This window comes from Salmo salar, chromosome 11, assembly GCF_965601325.2.
Source record: "Salmo salar chromosome 11, fSalSal1, whole genome shotgun sequence".
In the NCBI taxonomy this organism is placed as follows: domain Eukaryota; kingdom Metazoa; phylum Chordata; class Actinopteri; order Salmoniformes; family Salmonidae; genus Salmo; species Salmo salar.
Genome location: NC_138301.1, coordinates 91276196 through 91295946, shown reverse-complemented (window position 1 = coordinate 91295946; position 19751 = coordinate 91276196). Strand labels below are relative to the sequence as shown.

General features: G+C 43.7%; 1 protein-coding gene across 1 annotated transcript in view; it reads right to left on the bottom strand.

Moving 5' to 3' along the window:
* The window catches only part of LOC106563126 (protein Niban 2), an 85069-nt gene that overhangs the window by 27633 nt on the left and 37685 nt on the right, over window positions 1-19751 (bottom strand). The window contains exon 6 of the mRNA XM_014128360.3: window positions 18173-18288. Coding sequence (XP_013983835.3) covers window positions 18173-18288 — 116 coding nt within the window. The remainder of the gene's footprint in view (window positions 1-18172; window positions 18289-19751) is intronic.

The window sequence follows — 19751 nt, the reverse complement described above, 5'->3', positions numbered from 1 at the left end:
GACGAAATCGTCCCACCTACGTAACAGCCAGTGGAATCCTGTGGCGCGTTATTCAAATACCTTAGAAATGCTATTACTTCAATTTCTCAAACATATTACTATTTTACACCATTTTAAAGACAAGACTCTCGTTAATCTAACCACACTGTCCGATTTCAAAAAGGCTTTACAACGAATGCAAAACATTAGATTATGTCAGCAGAGTACCCAGCCAGAAATTATCAGACACCCATTTTTCAAGCTTAGCATATAATGTCACAAAAACCCAGAAGACAGCTAAATGCAGCACTAACCTTTGATGATCTTCATCAGATGACACACCTAGGACATTATGTTATACAATACATGCATGTTTTGTTCAATCAAGTTCATATTTATATCAAAAACCAGCTTTTTACATTAGCATGTGACTTTCAGAACTAGCATACCCCCCGCAAACTTCCGGTGAATTTACAAAAAAATTTACTAAATTACTCACGATAAACGTTCACAAAAAGCATAACAATTATTTTAAGAATTACAGATACAGAACTCCTCTATGCACTCGATATGTCCGATTTTAAAATAGGTTTTCGGTGAAAGCACATTTTGCAATATTCTAAGTAGATAGCCCGGCATCACAGGGCTAGCTATTTAGACACCCAGCAAGTTTAGCACTCACCAAAGTCAGATTTACTATAACAAAAATGTTATTACCTTTGCTGTCTTCGTCAGAATGCACTCCCGGGACTTCTACTTCAATAACAAATGTTGGTTTGGTCACAAATAATCCATAGTTATATCCAAACAGCGGCGTTTTGTTCGTGCGTTCAAGACACTATCCGAAAGGGTAAAGAAGGGTGACGAGCACGACGCATTTCGTGACAAAATTTCGAAATATTCCATTACCGTACTTCGAAGCATGTCAACCGCTGTTTAAAATCAATTTTTATGCCATTTTTCTCGTAAAAAAGCGATAATATTCCGACCGGGAATCTGCGTTTAGGTAAAAAGACGAAAGAAAATAAAGCATGGGGTCGACTCGTGCACGCGCCTAAGCCCATTGTCCTCTGATCGGCCACTTGCCAAAAGTGCAAATGTGTTTCAGCCTGGGGCTGCCTCGATATCATTCAGCTTTTTCCCGGGCTCTGAGAGCCTATGGGAGCCGTAGGAAGTGTCACGTTACAGCAAAGATCCTCAGTCTTCAATAAACAGAGACAAGAAGAACAAGATCTTGTAAGAGAGGGCACTTCCTGTAAGGAATCTTCTCAGGTTTTTGCCTGCCATATGAGTTCTGTTATACTCACAGACACCATTCAAACAGTTTTATAAACTTTAGGGTGTTTTCTATTCAAAGCAAATAATTATATGCATATTCTAGTTACTGGGCAGGAGTAGTAACCAGATTAAAATCGGGTACGTTTTTTATCCAGCCGTGTCAATACTGCCCCCTACCCCCAACAGGTTAACCTTGACACGGCCGGATAAAAAAACGTACCCGATTTAATCTAGTTACTACTCCTGCCCAGTAACTAGAATAGCCCTGTGATGCCGGGCTATCTACTGAGAATATTGCAAAATGTGCTTTCACCGAAAAGCTATTTTAAAATCGGACATATCGAGTGCATAGAGGAGTTCTGTATCTATAATTCTTAAAATAATTGTGTTTTTTTGTGAACGTTTATCGTGAGTAATTTAGAAAATTCACCGGCAGTGTTCGGTCGGAATGCTAGTTACATGCTAGTCACATGCTAATGTAAAAAGCTGGTTATTGATATAAATATGAACTTGATTGAACAAAACATGCATGTATTTTATAACATAATGTCCTAGGGTTGTCATCTGATGAAGATCAAAGGTTAGTGCTGCATTTAGCTGTGGTTTGGGTTTATGTGACATTATATGCTAGCTTGAAAAATGGGTGTCTGATTATTTCTGGCTGGGTACTCTGCTGACATAATCTAATGTTTTGCTTTCGTTGTAAAGCCTTTTTGAAATCGGACAGTGTGGTTAGATTAACGAGAGTCTTGTCTTTAAAATGGTGTAAAATAGTCATATGTTTGAGAAATTGAAGTCTTTGCATTTTTGAGGTATTTGAATATCGCGCCACGGGATTACACTGGCTGTTGAGTAGGTGGGACGCAAGCGTCCCACCTAGCCCATAGAGGTTAAACACTGTTTCCAATGCTTGTTCAATAAACCATGAACAATTAATGAACATGCACCTGTGGAACGGTCGTTAAGACACTAACAGCTTACAGACGGTTGGCAATTAAGGTCACAGTTATGAAAACTTAGGACACTAAAAAGAGGCTTTCTACTGATTCTGAAAAACACCAAAAGATGCCCAGGGTTCCTGCTCATCTGCGTGAACGTGCCTTAAGCATGCTGCAAGGAGGCATGACGACTGCAGATGTGGACAGGGCAATAAATTGCAATGTCCGTACTGTGAGACGCCTAAGACAGCGCTACAGGGAGACAAGACGGACAGCTGATCGTCCTCGCAGTGGCAGACCATGTATAACAACACCTGCACAAATTGGTACATCCGAACATGATACCTGCGGGACAGGTACAGGATGGCAACAGCCCGAGCTACACCAGGAACACACAATCTCTCCATCAGTGCTCAGACTGTCCACAATAGGCTGAGAGAGGTGGACTGAGGGCTTGCAGGCCTGTTGTAAGGAAGGTCCTCACCAGACATCACCGGCAGCAATGTCACCTATGGGCACAAACCCACCGTCGCTGGACCAGACAGGACTGGCAAAAAGTGCTCTTCTGACAAGTCGCGGTTTTCGTCTCACCAGGGGTGATGGTCGGATTTGCGTTTATCGTGGAAGGAATGAGCGTTACACCAAGGCCTGTACTCTGGAGCGGGATTGATTTGGAGGTGGAGGGTCCGTCATGGTCTGGGGCGGTGCGTCACAGCATCATCGGACTGAGCTTGTTGTCATTGCAGGCAATCTCAACACCGTGCATTACAGGGAAGACATCTTCCTCCCTCATGTGGTACCCTACCTGCAGGCTCATCCTGACATGACCCTCCAGCATGACAATGCCACCAGCCATACTGCTCGTTCTGTATGTGATTTCCTGCAAGACAGGAATGTCAGTGTTCTGCCATGGCCAGCAAAGAGCCCGGATCTCAATCCCATTGAGCACGTCTGGTACCTGTTGGATCGGAGGCTGGGGGCTAGGGCCATTCCCCCCAGAAATATCCAGGAACTTGCAGGTGCCTGGGTGGAAGAGTGGGGTAACATCTCACAGCAAGAACAGGCAATTCTGGTGCAGTCCATGAGGAGATGCACTGCAGTACTTAATGCAGCTGGTGGCCACACCAGATACTGACTGTTACTTTTGATCCCCCCTTTGTTCATGGACACATTATTCCATTTGTTAGTCACATGCCTCTAGACCTCAGCTGCATCTGATTAAAAAAAAAAGTGGCTGTTGAGCAGACTAAATTACTTGTTGTTACCTTGGATTGTAAACTGTCATGGTCAAAATATATTGATTCAATGATTGTTAAAGATGGGAAGAGATACAGTAGGTCTGTGACAGAGATGCTCTTGACACCACACTCCACAAAGCAAGTCCTGCAGACTCTAGTTTTATCTTATCTTGATTACTGCCCAGTTATATGGTCAGGTGCTAGCTACAAAGGAGGAACTAGAAAATTGCAGCTGACCCAGAAGAGCGGCACGTCTTGCTCTTCACTGTAATCAGAGGGCTAATATCCATACTATGCATGCCAGTCTCGGCTAAAAGTAGAGGAGAGTGACTGCATTACTTCTTGTTTTTATTCTGAACAAAAATATCAACGCAACAGGCAACAATTTCAAAGATTTCACTGAGTTACAGTTCAAATAAAAATATCAGTCTATTGAAATTAATTCATTAGGCCCTAATCTATGGATTTCACATGACTGGGAATACAGACATGCATCTGTTGGTCACAGATACCTTTAAAAAATGTCGGGGCAAGGATCAGAAGAATCAGTCAGTATCTGGTGGGACCATTCGCCTCATGCAGTGCGACACATCTTTCGCATAAAGTTCATCAGACTGTTGATTGTGGCCTGTGGAATGTTGTCTCACTCCTCTTCAATGACTAGGCCAAGTTGCTGGATATTGGCGGTAACTGGAACACGCTGTCGTACACATCAATCCAGAGCATCCCAAACATGCTCAGCGGGTGACATGTCTGGTGAGTATGCAGGCCATGGAAGAACTGGGACATTTTCAGCTTCAAGGAATTGTGTACAGATCCTTGCGACATGGGGCCGTGCATTATCATGCTTAAGTATGAGGTGAAGGCGACGGATGAATGGCACGACAATGGGCCACGTTGTGGCATTGCGGTACATTCAAAATGCCATCGATTAAATGTAATTGTGTTCGTTGTCCGTAGCTTATGCCTGCCCATACCGTAACCCCACCGCGGGGCACTCTGTTCACAACAGTGACTTCAGCAAACCGCTCGCACACATGATACCATACACTTGGTCGGTTGGATGTACTGCCAAATTCTCAAAAAAAGCGTTTGAGGCGGCTTAAGATCAAAAAGTGAACATTCAACTCTGGCAAGAGCTCTGGTGGACATTCCTTAAGTCAGCATGCCTCAACTTGAGACATATGTGGCATTGTGTTGTGTTACAAAACTTTTGTCCCTAGCACAAGGTGCACCTGTGTAGTGATCATGCTATTTAATCAGCTTCTTGATATGCCACACCTGTCAGGTGGATGGATTATCTTGGAAAAGGAGAAATGTTCACCAACAGGGATGTAAACACATTTGTGCACAACATTTGGGAGAAATAAGCTTTTTGTGAATATGGAACATTTCTGGGATCTTTTATTTCAGCTCATAAAACATAAGACCAACACTTTACATTCTTATATTTTTTTTCAGTGTTTAAGAAACATTTATGAGTGGAAAATTACTAAGTTGTTTGCATAGTTAACACACACACACACACACACCACCAACTTGTCACAATCCCCAAATCCAGAATGAATTCAAGGAAACACACAGTATTATATAGAGCCATGACTGCATGAAACTCTTACATCTCATATTGCTCAAGTGAACAGATTTTTTTTCTTCAGTATTGAGTCAGTACAGAACCTTTGAGTATGTCTGTCCTTGAGCTGTTCTAGTTAATTGTTCTGTTTTATGTCATGTTTCACATGGACGCCAAGAAGAGAAGCTGCTGCTATCGCAACAGCTAATGGGGATCCTAATAAAATACCAACACCAAAAATACCAAATACCCAAGAAGTGAAACAGATCTGGGAGAGATACGGTCAAGCATCCGTAGATCTCTTTGCACGAAAACAAGCACTACCCGCTATTCTTCACGCAAGCTGGAGACAACTCAGGTTGAATTTGCTGGCACACGCTTGGCAGAGGGTGTTGCGTTATACTTTTACTCCCCTCAGCCCCAATCTAGCCAGAGTGAGGGAAGAAGGCTCATCCCTCAACTTGGTAGCCCCTTGATGGCCAGGCAAGCTCTGCATAGCGGAGCTCATTTTCCTGCAGTACGTCGAGCCCTGGCAACTGCCATTACGCAGGGATCTGCTGACCCAAGCAAACTTTTACAACCTTACCCAGACACCATGGCCCTCTGGGCCTGGCCCGTGAGGTTAAATCTGGATGCGACCGTCCTTCCCTCTCAGAGTCATTGAGACTATCCAGAGGGCTCCTTCTACACGCCCTCTGTATGGAATCAAGTGGTGCATTTTTGAGAAGTGGTGGGACCAGAAACACGTCACTTTTTTGAACAGAGGGAACGCTTTCGCCACTGATAAGGTCTATCTAGCCACCTTCTCGGCCTGTCACATAGGCTTCGACAATAACACGGTGGGGAAACTCCTTGTTAATGCGTTTCATAAAAAAATAAAAATAAAAAGGAACCTTTATTTAACTAGGCAAGTCAGTTAAAACATTTTTATTTACAATGACGGCCTACCTCGGCCAAACCCGAACGACGCTGGGCCAATTGTGTGCCGCCCTACGGGACTCCCAATCACGGCCTGATGTGATATAGCCTGGATTCGGACCAGGGGACTGTAGTGACATCTCTTGCACTAAGATGCAGTGCCTTAGACCACTGTACTACTCGAGAGCCACGGAGGGGGCGCGTCGCTTACGGCCAGTTCAAGCCTTTAGTCCAGTCATGGGCTAGGCCATTTCACAGCAGCCTTTTGCGCCGCTGGAAAGCGTGGAGATGACATATCCCTCCTTTAAGACTGCTTTATTGGTCGCCCTTATGTCCGCAAAGCAAGTGAGAGATTCATGCCTGCAGTTGGCACTGGGCTTTTCCACAGTTACCTTATTGCCCAACCCTGCCTTTATGCCTAAAGGTCAGCGGCAATTACAATTCTCGCCTTGGACCTTGTGGCTTTCCATCCGCTACATTTCCCTTCTACAGAAGAGCGACTCCGTTTTTGTCCAGTATGAGCGGAGAGAATGAGACCTTTGCACAAGAGCGACCAACTCTGTCATGTTCGCCTCCCTGCAAGGGCAGAACCCATCAATGGTTATCACATTGGATGGTGGAAGCTATTATATTGGCCTATAACAGTAAAGCGTTTCAGCCTCCGGAAGGCCTTGGGGCTCACTCCAGCGGTATGGCTACTTCTTGGGCACTGTTCAATTCTCCTGCAAGGAGATACCCTTGCGATGCAGCTTGTTGGGTATCCCCTTATACTTTTAGGAGGTTCTACCAGCTAGACGTCACTGCACATTCTTTGGTGCATACGGTCCTTAGTGTCGGGGCCTCTGAGGGTTGATATGTTGCAGTTACCTGGCTTCGGAGAGCATGTTGCAATACAGGAGTTGGCCATATCCCTCATTTGAGATATTGAAACTAATAATGGAAAGATGACTTAAGGTTACTTGTGTAACCCTGATTCTCTGATATTATGAGTGAGATCTCACCATATTCCCCTACTCACAAGAGTGTGACGACGTTCGGCATGCTCGAGAATGACCAGAAGGCGGATGAGTGGCTCTTTAGTTTGAGGGGAGAGGCTCAACTCATTTGCCACTCGACCTGTCCGTCTCCGACAGATGATGTGTGTGATTGGTTCTTAGAGCTTATAAGACTCTAGTGAATCCCTCATGTGAGATACAGTATCTAACTCATATCAGAGAACTGATGTTATGCAAGTAACCTTTTTATTTCACCTTTATTTAACCAGGTAGGCTAGTTGAGAACAAGTTCTCATTTGCAACTGCGACCTAGCCAAGATAAAGCATAGCAATTTGACACAGAGTTACACATGGAATAAACAAAAACATAGTCAATAATACAGTAGAAAAAAATAAGTCTATATACAGTTAGTGCAAATTAGGTAAGATAAGGGAGTTAAGGCAGTAAATAGGCCATGGTGGCGAAGTAATTACAATATAGCAATTAAACACTGGAATAGTGGATGTGCAGAAGATGAATGTGCAAGTAGAGATACTGGGGTGCAAAGGAACAAGATAAATAAATAAATACAGTATGGGGATGAGGTAGATAGATGGGCTGTTTACAGACGGGCTATGGACAGGTGCAGTGATCTGTGAGCTGCTCTGACAGCTGGTGCTTAAAGCTAGTGAGGGAGATACGAGTCTCAAGCTTCAGTGATTTTTGCAGTTCGTTCAAGTCGTTGGCAGCAGAGAACTGGAAGGCGACCAAAGTAGGAATTGGCTGTGGGGGTGACCAGTGAGATATACCTGCTGGAGAGCGCGCTACGAGTGGGTATTGCTATGGTGACCAGAGAGCTGAGATAAGGCGGGGCTTTACCTAGCAGAGACTTGTACATAACCTGTAGCCAGTGGGTTTGGCGACAAGTATGAAGCGAGGGCCAACCAACGAGAGCGTACAGGTCGCAGTGGTGGGTAGTGTATGGGGCTTTGGTGACAAAATGGATGGCACTGTGACGGAGTACATCCAATTTGTTGAGTAGAGTGTTGGCGGCTATTTTATAGATGACGTCGCCGAAGTCGAGGATCGGTAGGATGGTCAGTTTTACGAGGGTTTTGTCATGACATTGCCCTCTTTGGACCATCTCTCTGTCTCCTACACCTAGGCTGCTGTGGTCAGAGAGGTCGTATATTCCTGGAGGAGATTATCTCCTCATGGCCACAGTATAGAGAGAGAGTGAGTTTTCATAGAGTGAACAAAGGAATTTCTTCCACCTCACGGAACTGGAGGTCCGAACAATATTTACGTTCTGGAGAATGTATAAAAGATCGGTGAAGAATCCAGCTACGAACTGGTCCATTTGGTACAATTTTATGAAACTCATGAGACAATACGGCCACATTACCATAACGCTGTTTATACAATAGCCTCAGTTATGAGGCTTACATCTATTTGTTGTATAAAATGAATGAGTAAAGATGAAACTATTTGTGAAATGATGTGATGCTATTTAACCTGTTAGGGCTAGGGGGCAGTATTGACACGGCTGGATAAAAAAAACATACCCGATTTAATCTGGTTACCACTCCTACCCAGTAACTAGAATATGCATATACTTATTACATATGGATAGAAAACACCCTAAATTTTCTAAAACTGTTTGAATGGTGTCTGTGAGTATAACAGAACTCATTTGGCAGGCAAAACCCTGAGACATTTTCTGACAGGAAGTGGATACCTGATGTGTTGTATTACCTTTAAACCTATCCCATTGAAAAACACAGGGGCTGAGGAATATTTTGGCACTTCCTATTGCTTCCACTAGATGTCACCAGCCTTTACAAAGTGTTTTGAGTCTTCTGGAGGGAGATCTGACCGAACAAGAGCCATGGAACGATGATGGCCCATTAGACACCTGGCGCGCGAGTTCATGTTGGGTACCCTCGTTCCAATACGTTATAAAAGAGTATGCATTCGTCCACCTTGAATATTATTCATGTTCTGGTTAAAAAAGGCCCTAATGATTTATGCTATACAACGTTTGACATGTTTGAACGAACGTAAATATATTTTTTCCCCTCGTTCATGACGAGAAGTCCGGCTGGCTTAGATCATGTGCTAACAAGACGGAGATTTTTGGACATAAATGATGAGCTTTTCTGAACAAAACTACATTCGTTATGGACCTGTGATACCTGGAAGTGACATCTGATGAAGAGAATCAAAGGTAATGGATTATTTACATAGTATTTTCGATTTTAGATCTCCCCAACATGACGTCTAGTCTGTATCGCAACGCGTATTTTTCTGGGCGCAGTGCTCAGATTATTGCAAAGTGTGATTTCCCAGTAAGGTTATTTTTAAATCTGGCAAGTTGATTGCGTTCAAGAGATGTAAATCTATAATTCTTTAAATGACAATATAATATTTTACCAATGTTTTCTAATTTTAATTATTTAATTTGTGACGCTGACTTGACTGCCGGTTATTGGAGGGAAACGATTTCCTCAACATCAATGCCATAGTAAAACGCTGTTTTTGGATATAAATATGAACTTGATAGAACTAAAAATGCATGCATTGTCTAACATAATGTCCTAGGAGTGTCATCTGATGGAGATTGTAAAAGGTTAGTGCATCATTTTAGCTGGTTTTATGGTTTTGGTGACCCTGTCTTTGACTTGACAAAACATTACACACAACTCTTGTAAATGTACTGTCCTAACATACTCTAAATTTATGCTTTCGCCGTAAAACCTTTTTGAAATCGTAAAACGTGGTTAGATTAAGGAGATGTTTATCTTTCAAAGGGTGTAAAATAGTTGTATGTTTGAAAAATTTGAATTTTGACATTTATTTGGATTCAAATTTGCCGCTCTTGAAATGCACCTGCTGTTGATGGAGTGCACCACGGGTGGCACGCTAGCGTCCCACCTAGCCCATAGAGGTTAATGATGTTAATGTGAGAGACTTGTATTTCTGTTTAAAGTTTCACTAAGTCATTGGCACGCCCCCAGGGGCACAGACAGGACCTGGCATCATGGGACAGACCTATTCTAGGTTCCGAATAAAACCCCCACCTGGGTTTTCCCACTTCAGACCAGCTTACCTCGATAACGAGAGGGCCAAGGTTTGAGAGGAGACCAGCTTACCTCGATAACGAGAGGGCCAAGGTTTGAGACCAGAACCTCTATCATAGAGGGAAATACGGTTTAAGTAGATTGCTGAATCTTTTAACCATCCCACATGGTTAAACTCTTAGACTATCGATACTGACAGAATAAGAACAAGTCTTTGATATTAATTACTAGTCTGCAGCTAGGAATTCGGTATCACTCAACGCGAAGACCGACAAAACATTTGTTCTATAACAACATGAATGTCACTCTGAACTACCATTCAGAGCGAGAGCGAGCGAGAGAGCGAGCGAGCGAGGCGAGGACACTCTCCAACAGAAACAAACTTTTCAACAGAGATCCCAACGACACACTGAGCATTAAATATATATATTGATTGCAATTATTCCCGAATGAGTGAGCGTTCATGTGCAAAGGGTTAGCATTTCAATTGTTATAATTATCATCTTTGTAGTGTCTCTTACCTTTCGCGCCCTTATCAGTCCCTGTCTCACAAGCCGCCATGCCAGTTTAGCCCACTAGGGCACATTCCCCTATCATTTCTTTGTAACCATATCTACTGTTTGTTATGCATTTCTGTGATTTATTTAGTTAGTAAATAAGTGATTTAAGACAATTGATGTATTGATGACTCATCGTGAAGACTGGGTACCTGCAGATAACTAACAATTTACGACGTTTGGAATGAGACTAACGTGAGGTAAAGAATACATCATTAACCTGTTGGGGCTAGGGGGCAGTATTTTCACGGCTGGATAAAAAAACGTACCCGATTTAATCTGGTTACTAATCCTACCCAGTAACTAGAATATGCATATACTTATTATATATGGATAGAAAACACCCTAAAGTTTCTAAAACTGTTTGAATGGTGTCTGTGAGTATAACAGAACTCATTTGGCAGGCAAAACCCTGAGACATTTTCTGACAGGAAGTGGATACCTGATGTGTTGAATTACCTTTAAGCCTATGCCATTGAAACACACAGGGGTTGATTAATGTTTTGGCACTTCCTATTGCTTCCACTAGATGTCACCAGCCTTTACAAAGTGTTTTGAGTCTTTTACTGTGAGATCTGACCGAACAAGAGCCATGGAACGGTGATGGCCGATTAGACTCTGGCGCGCGAGTTCATGTTGGGTACCCTCGTTCCAATACGTTATAAAAGAGAATGCATTCGTCCACCTTGAATATTATTCATGTTCTGGATTAAAAAAGGCACTAATGATTTATGCTATACAACGTTTGACATGTTTGAACGAACGTAAATATATTTTTTCCCCTCGTTCATGACGAGAAGTCCGGCTGGCTTAGATCATGTGCTAAACAACACGGAGCTTTTTGGATATAAATTATGAGCTTTTTTGAACAAAACTACATTCGTTATGGACCTGGGATTCCTGGAAGTGACATCTGATGAAGAGAATCAAAGGTAATGGATTATTTACATAGTATTTTCGATTTTAGATCTCTCCAACATGGCCGTTTGTCTGTATAGCAAAGCATATTTTTCTGGGCGCAGTGCTCAGATTATTGCAAAGTGTGATTTCCCAGTAAGGTTATTTTTAAATCTGGCAAGTTGATTGCGTTCAAGAGATGTAAATCTATAATTCTTTAAATGACAATATAATATTTTACCAATGTTTTCTAATTTTAATTATTTAATTTGTGGTGCTGACTTGACTGCCGGTTATTGGAGGGAAACGATTTCCTCAACATCAATGCCATAGTAAAACGCTGTTTTTGGATATAAATATGAACTTGATAGAACTAAAAATGCATGCATTGTCTAACATAATGTCCTAGGAGTGTCATCTGATGGAGATGGTAAAAGGTTAGTGCATCATTTTAGCTGGTTTTATGGTTTTGGTGACCCTGTCTTTGAATTGACAAAACATTACACAGCTATTGTCAATGTACTCTCCTAACATAATCTAACTTTATGCTTTCGCCGTAAAACCTTTTTGAAATCGGACAACGTGGTTAGATTAAGGAGATGTTTATCTTTCAAAGGGTGTAACATAGTTGTATGTTTGAAAAATTTGAATTTTGACATTTATTTGGTTTCAAATTTGCCGCTCTTGAAATGCACTTGCTGTTGATAGGGTGCACCACGGGTGGCACGCTAGCGTCCCACATAGTCCCCAAGAAGTTAACTTCAGGGGACTAAGTGATCAGATATTAAAATATCTGAAAGTCATATTAGGAAAATTATAACTTTGTATTCTGAATATTTTCCTTGGTGCCCCGACTTCCTAGTTAATTACAGTTACGTGATTAAGTAGCTTAATCACGTAATAATAATAATTACAGAGAATCTTTGATAAAGACTAATCTTCAGTTTAATGATGCCAAAGACACGACAGTATGTTTTTGGCAGCATGAGTGAAGGATGCTTTGTTGCGATATAGGAAGCCGATTCTAGATTTAATTTTGGATTGGAGATGCTTAATGCAAGTCTGGAAGGAGAGTTTACAGTCTAACCAGACACCTAGGTAGTTGTCCACGTATTCTAAGTCAGAGCGGTCCAGAGTAGTGATGCTGGACGGACGGGCAGTGATCGATTGAATAGCATGCATTTAGTTTTACTTGCATTAAGAGCAGTTATAGGCCACGGAAGGAGAGTTGTACGGCATTGAAGCTCATCTGGAGGTTAGTTAACAGTGTCCAAAGACGGGCCAGAAGTATACAGAATGGTGTCGTCTGCGTAGAGGTGGATCATGGAATCACCAGCAGCAAGAGCGACATTGATGTATACAGAGAACAGAGTCGGCCTGAGAATTGAACCCTGTGGCACCCCCATAGAGACAGACAGCGTTCCGGACAACAGGCCCTCCGATTTTACACACTGAATATCTGAGAAGTAGTTGGTGAACCAGGCGAGGCAATCATTTGAGAAACCAAGGCTTTCGAGTCTGCCAATAAGAATGTGGTGATTGACAGAGTCGAAAGCCTTGGCCAGATCGATGAATACGGCTGCACAGTAATGTCTCTTATGGATGGCGGTTATGATGTCGTTTAGGACCTTGAGCATGGCTGAGGTGCACCCATGACCAGCTATGAAACCAGATTGCATAGCGGAGAAGGTACAGTGGGATTCGAAATGGACGGTAATCCGTTTGTTAACTTGGCTTTCGAAGACCTTAGAAAGACATGGTAGGATAGATATAGGTCTGTAGCAGTTTGGGTCTAGAGTGTCACCCCCTTTGAAGAGGGGGCTGACCACGGCAGCTTTCCAATCTTTGGGAATCTCAGACGATACAAAAGAGGTTGAACAGGCTAGTAATAGGAGTTGCAACAATTTCGGCAGATAATTTTAGAAAGAGAAGGTCCAGATTGTCTAGCCGGGATGATTTGTAGGGGTCCAGATTTTGCAGCTCTTTCAGAACATCAGCTATCTGGATTTGGGTGAAGGAGAAATGGTGGGGGCATTGGCGGATTGCTGTGGAGGGTGCCGGGCAGTTGACCGGGGTAGGGGTAGCCAGGTGGAAAGCATGGCCAGCCGTAGAGAAATGCTTATTGAAATTCTCAATTATAGTGGATTTATCGGTGGTAACAGTGTTGCCTAGCCTCAAAGCAGTGGGCAGCTGGGAGGAGGTGTTCTTATTCGCCATGGACTTTACAGTGTCCCAGAACCTCTGAGTTTGTACTACAGGATGCAAATTTCTGTTCGAAAAAGCTAGCCTTAGGAAAGCTAACTGCCTGTGTATATTTGTTCCTAACTTCCCTGAAAAGTTGCATATCACGGGGGCTATTCGATGCTAATGCAGAACACCACAGGATGTTTTTGTGCTGGTCAAGGGCAGACAGGTCTGGAGTGAACCAAGGACTAAATCTATTCCTAGGTCATTTTTTTTTAATGGGGCATGCTTATTTAAGATGGTGAGGAAGGCACTTTTAAAGAATAACCAGGCATCCTCTACTGACGGGATGAGGTCAATGTCATTCCAGGATACCCCGGCCAGGTCGATTAGAAAGGCCTGCTCGCAGAAGTGTTTTAGGGAGCGTTTAACAGTGATGAGGGGTGGTCGTTTGTTCGCAGACCCATTACGGATGCAGACAATGAGGCAGTGATCGCTGAGATCTTGATTGAAAACAGCAGAGGTGTATTTGGAGGTCAAGTTAGTTAGGATGATATTTATGAGGGTGCCCATGTTTATGGATTTGGTGTTGTACCTGGTAGGTTCATTGATAATTTGTGTGAGATTGAGGGCATCAAGCTTAGATTGTAGGATGGCCGGGGTGTTAAGCATGTCCCAATTTAGGTCACCTAGCAGCACAAACTCAGAAGATAGATGGGGGGACATTCAGTTCACATATGGTGTCGAGGGCACAGCTGGGGGCAGAGGGTGGTCTATAGCAAGCGGCAACAGTGAGAGACTTGTTTCTGGAAAGGTGAATTTTTACAAGTAGAAGTTCGAATTGTTTGGGTACAGACTTGGATAGTAATACAGAACTCTGCAGGCTCTCTTTACAGTAGATTGCAACACCGCCCCCTTTGGCAGTTCTATCGTGGCGGAAAATGTTAGTTAGGGATGGAGATGTCAGGATTTTTGGTGGTTTTCCTAAGCCAGGATTCAGACACGGCTAAGACATCCGGGTTGGCAGTGTGCGCTAAAGCAGTGAGTAAAACGGCACCTCCAGGCTCTGATCAGTCCCTACACCCAAAGAAGGGCACTGCCTTCATCCACCTCTGGCCTGCTCGCCTCCCTACCTCTGCAGAAGCACAGTTCCCGCTCAGCCCAGTCAAAACTGTTCGCTGCTCTGGCACCCCAATGGTGGAAGAAGCTCCCTCACGACGCCAGGACAGCGGAGTCAATCACCACCTTCCGGAGACACCTGAAACCCCACCTCTTTAAGGAATACCTGGGATAGGATAAAGTAATCCTTCTAACCCCCCCCCCCAAAAAAAAGATATAGATGTACTATTGTAAAGTGGTTGTTCCACTGGATGTCATAATGCACCAATTTGTAAGTCGCTCCGGATAAGAGCGTCTGCTAAATGACGTAAATGTAAAACAAATTTAGGGACTAGGCTTCTAATGTTAACCTGTTAGGGCTAGGGGGCAGTATTGACACGGCTGGATAAAAAACGTACCCGATTTAATCTGGTTACTACTCCTGCCCAGTAACTAGAATATGCATATAATTATTGGCTTTGGATAGAAAACACTCCAAAGTCTCTAAAACTGTTTGAATGGTGTCTGTGAGTATAACAGAACTCAAATGGCAGGTCAAAACCTGAGAAGATTCTGTACAGGAAGTACCCTGTCTGACCATTTCTTGGCCTTCTGTCATCTCCATCCAAAACAAAGGATCTCTGCTGTTACGTGACACTTCCTACGGCTCCAATGGGCTCTCAGAAGGCGGCAAAAAGCTGAATCGTGGCTTTGCAGGCTCTGGCTGAAAAAAAGTAGCGCGTTTGGGTAGTGGCTGGTTACAGTACTGTGAGACTCAGGCGCGTGCCCGCGTCGACCGAATGCTTTGTTTTCTTTCCTCTGTTTACTTAAACGCAGATTACCGGTTGGAATATTATCGCTTTTTTACGAGAAAAATGGCATAAAAATGGATTTTAAACAGCGGTTGACATGCTTCGAAGTACGGTAATGGAATATTTAGAAATCTTTTGTCACGAATTGCGCCATGCTCGTGACCCTTATTTACACTTCGGATAGTGTCTTGGAACGCACGAACAAAACGCCGCTATTTGGATATAACGATGGATTATTTTGGACCAAACCAACATTTGTTATTGAAGTAGCAGTCCTGGGAGTGCATTCTGACGAAGACAACAAAGGTAATCAAACTTTTGTAATAGTAAATCGGAGTTTGGTCAGGGCTAAACTTGCTGGGTGTCTAAATGGCTAGCCGTGATGGCTGGGCTATCTACTGAGAATATTGCAAAATGTGCTTTCACCGAAAAGCTATTTTAAAATCGGACACCTCGATTGCACAAAGGAGTGCTGTATCTATAATTCTTAAAATAATTATGTTTTTTGTGAACGTTTATCGTGAGTAATTTAGTAATTTCACCGGAGGTTTGCGGGGGGTATGCTAGTTCTGAACGTCACATGCTAATGTAAAAAGCTGGTTTTTGATATAAATATGAACTTGATTGAACAAAACATGCATGTATTGTATAACATAATGTCCTAGGTGTGTCATCTGATGAAGATCAAAGGTTAGTGCTGCATTTAGCTGTCTTCTGGGTTTTTGTGACATTATATGCTAGCTTGAAAAATGGGTGTCTGATTATTTCTGGCTGGGTACTCTGCTGACATAATCTAATGTTTTGCTTTCGTTGTAAAGCCTTTTTGAAATCGGACAGTGTGGTTAGATTAACGAGAGTTGTCTTTAAAATGCTGTAAAATAGTCATATGTTTGAGAAATTGAAGTAATAGCATTTCTAAGGTATTTGAAAATCGCGCCACTGGATTACACTGGCTGTTGCGTAGGTGGGACGAATTCGTCCCGCCTAGCCCAGAGAGGTGAACATGCATGAAACCAATGCTTTTACAGTTACAGAAGTCAACAAATGAGAGCACGGGAGTGGAGCTAGGCACTGCAGGACCTGCATTAACCTCTACATCACCAGAGGAACTGAGGAGAAGTAGGATAAGGGTACGGCTAAAGGCTATACGAACTGGCCGTCTAGCACGTTCGGAACAGAGAGTAAAAGGAGCAGGTTTCTGGGCACGATAGCATAGATTCAAGGGATAGTGTACAAACAAAGCTAAGGTAGGATGTGAGTACATCGCATATGTAGGAGGTGGAACAACATGGTTGGTTAAGGCATATTGAGCAGGGCTAGAGGCTCTACAGTGAAATAAGACTAATCACTAACCAGGACAGTAATGGACGAGGCATGCGTAGCCAAGTGAACATATGGGGCTAGCAAGCAGTTAGCAGACAGGGGCTGGCAAGCAAGCAGTTAGCAGACAGGGGCTAGCAAGCAAGCAGTTAGCAGACAGGGGCTAGCAAGCAAGCAGTTAGCAGACAGGGGCTAGCAAGCAAGCAGTTAGCAGACAGGGGCTAGCAAGCAAGCAGTTAGCAGACAGGGGCTAGCAAGCAAGCAGTTAGCAGACAGGGGCTAGCAAGCAAGCAGTTAGCAGACAGGGGCTAGCAAGCAAGCAGTTAGCAGACAGGGGCTAGCAAGCAAGCAGTTAGCAGACAGGGGCTAGCAAGCAAGCAGTTAGCAGACAGGGGCTAGCAAGCAAGCAGTTAGCAGACAGGGGCTAGCAAGCAAGCAGTTAGCAGACAGGGGCTAGCAAGCAAGCAGTTAGCAGACAGGGGCTAGCAAGCAAGCAGTTAGCAGACAGGGGCTAGCAAGCAAGCAGTTAGCAGACAGGGGCTAGCAAGCAAGCAGTTAGCAGACAGGGGCTAGCAAGCAAGCAGTTAGCAGTTGCTTGCGCCGGGATGGAAACACTAGCTAGGAGTAGTCACCCGGGATTGCGGTTAGCTAGTTGCGAAGATCCATATGAAAATGTTCACAGTTTGCGGTATGGAGAATCCGGGGATATGGATAGAAAACAAATATGTCCGTTATGCTCTGGTTTGAGTCACGTTGTACGAACTGGCGAGAGCTTTCTGAGCTAAAGGTTAGCTGACCACTAGCAGTGGTTTGCTGACTGATAACTGGTAGCAAGTTAGCTGGCTAGCTTCAGTTGAGGTATTCCAGATCCGAAGTAAATAGAAATACTTTAGAAAAAACAGATCCACGCCACATTAGGTGAGGCTGGTTGCAGGAGAGTATTTAGAAGTTGAGGTTTAGGAAAATATTTTTAAAAGATATATACAAGGGACACGACAGGACAAAGACGTCCGACTGCTACGCCATCTTGGACCTTACGTTTTCTCAGGAGAGTCCAATTCCTCCTTCCATCTGTACTCAGAGAAACAGTCAACAAATCCTCAATAGATAGACAGACCTCAAATACACACCAGCTGCCCGACTCACATCATTCATGGACACTGACCACTCAAGAGGTTTAGCTAAGGCCGTGACTCAACAGACCTGCTGTAAGTACTGTAAGGTGTTAGCATCACCTATTCACAATACATTCAAATTAAATGAGGTTGACTAAATGTAACAAAGTCCTCAAGGAGGTACAGCCAGCTCCATAGTGATCCTCTCACCTGTGGTGGCCCTCCACACATCATGTCCCAGGTGCCGTAGTGTCCCTGAGCCTGCCTGTAGAGCCGCACAGCATCCGTGAAGGCAGGGGTCTGCACCCTGCACTCTTCTGACAGACCTGGAGGGGGCAGGCAAGAGCACAGTTACGATAGGCTGGAGCTTCTGTGGTGGAAGTGATTGACTTTGAAATGTTTCAGTATGAACACTGAGGTCGAGTCTCAAATGGCACCCTATTCCCTATATAGTGCACTGTTTTTGACCAGGTCCCATAAGGTTCTGGTCATAAGTAGTGTACTATATATGGAATATGATGCCATTTGGGAAGACGCTGAAAGATAGTTTGTTTGGAAGACACAAAACAGGCGTTTTAACTGTACTGAGCGACCAGCTATCAAACTATTCAGGTAATAGAACAATTTGAAAAATCTATTCAAGCTTTTACATGGCTTTTCAAAAACACACTTTTCAGTTGCTCAAGGATATTGCTAGAACATTATCAACGACCTCTTGGCCCTACATAAACCACCCATGTTCCACCACAGCGGCTATTCGTTAATAATAGTAACTTGACCGTGGGACAACACAGGAATCACAGCCCTCGTCAGGCAGCGGAGTCATGCCCAAAACAGGAAGTGACAGAGGTGGTGTAGTTACTATGGTTACGGCCCCTCCCAGTAGCAGCAGGGACAATGGTAGGCAGCTGAAGAGGAGTCAGCACACACGTGTGCATAGTGCTATTTTGCTTTCAGGAAGTCAGCACTCATGTGGGTTTGTGTATGTGGTGAAAATACACCAGCCTTCAAGGTCAGGGTATTCTGAAATCTGTTTCTCTCAAGGTCTCTGTATTGAAACACTGTCTAGTAGGTAGGTGTTAAGAGGTATGGACATTAATTGAATAGCAAGCAAGCAGATGTGCCTGCCATATGGATGGATGGCTGGATAGGACAGAGCTCCACAGCATGCATACAAAGAACACACAATGTGCCAACATGTGCATACAAATCACTATGACAGGTAAACAGACCGGTGAGGAGCAATTGATTGCGCCAACGTACAGATGCGACCTAAAGACTACAACCTTCCACAGAATCAGAAGATGGCACTCAGCTTAGTCGAAGTCAAGCAACCTACTGAGAAAATACTAAGTAGGAGACCCCTGCAAAATATAAATGTTTGGGGGAAAATACTCTGACATAACAGAATCGCATATCACCTCATGACTCCACAAGAGTCAAGCGTACAGGAAAGACCCACTTGAGTGGGTCTGTGATGTAGTCTAGTCATGCACAAATGTGTGTGCGCGCACATGTGTCTATCCCACATGCCACGGCTGTGGGTTTGACAAAGAGAGGAAATTAAATGGAGAAGGTTGGGGGAGGGTTAGACAGACAGGAAGCCCTCCCTCTCCCCCCATGCCAACTCTGGGCTGATGGGTGAAATGGGGCTAGTTTGCCTTGGCATTCATTAGAACACAGACATACAGGTCAGCTGGCCACGGTTATATCCAAAATGGCACCCTATTCCCTATATATAGTGTACTTCCCTATATGGTGCACTCAAAAGTAGTGCACTACATAGGGA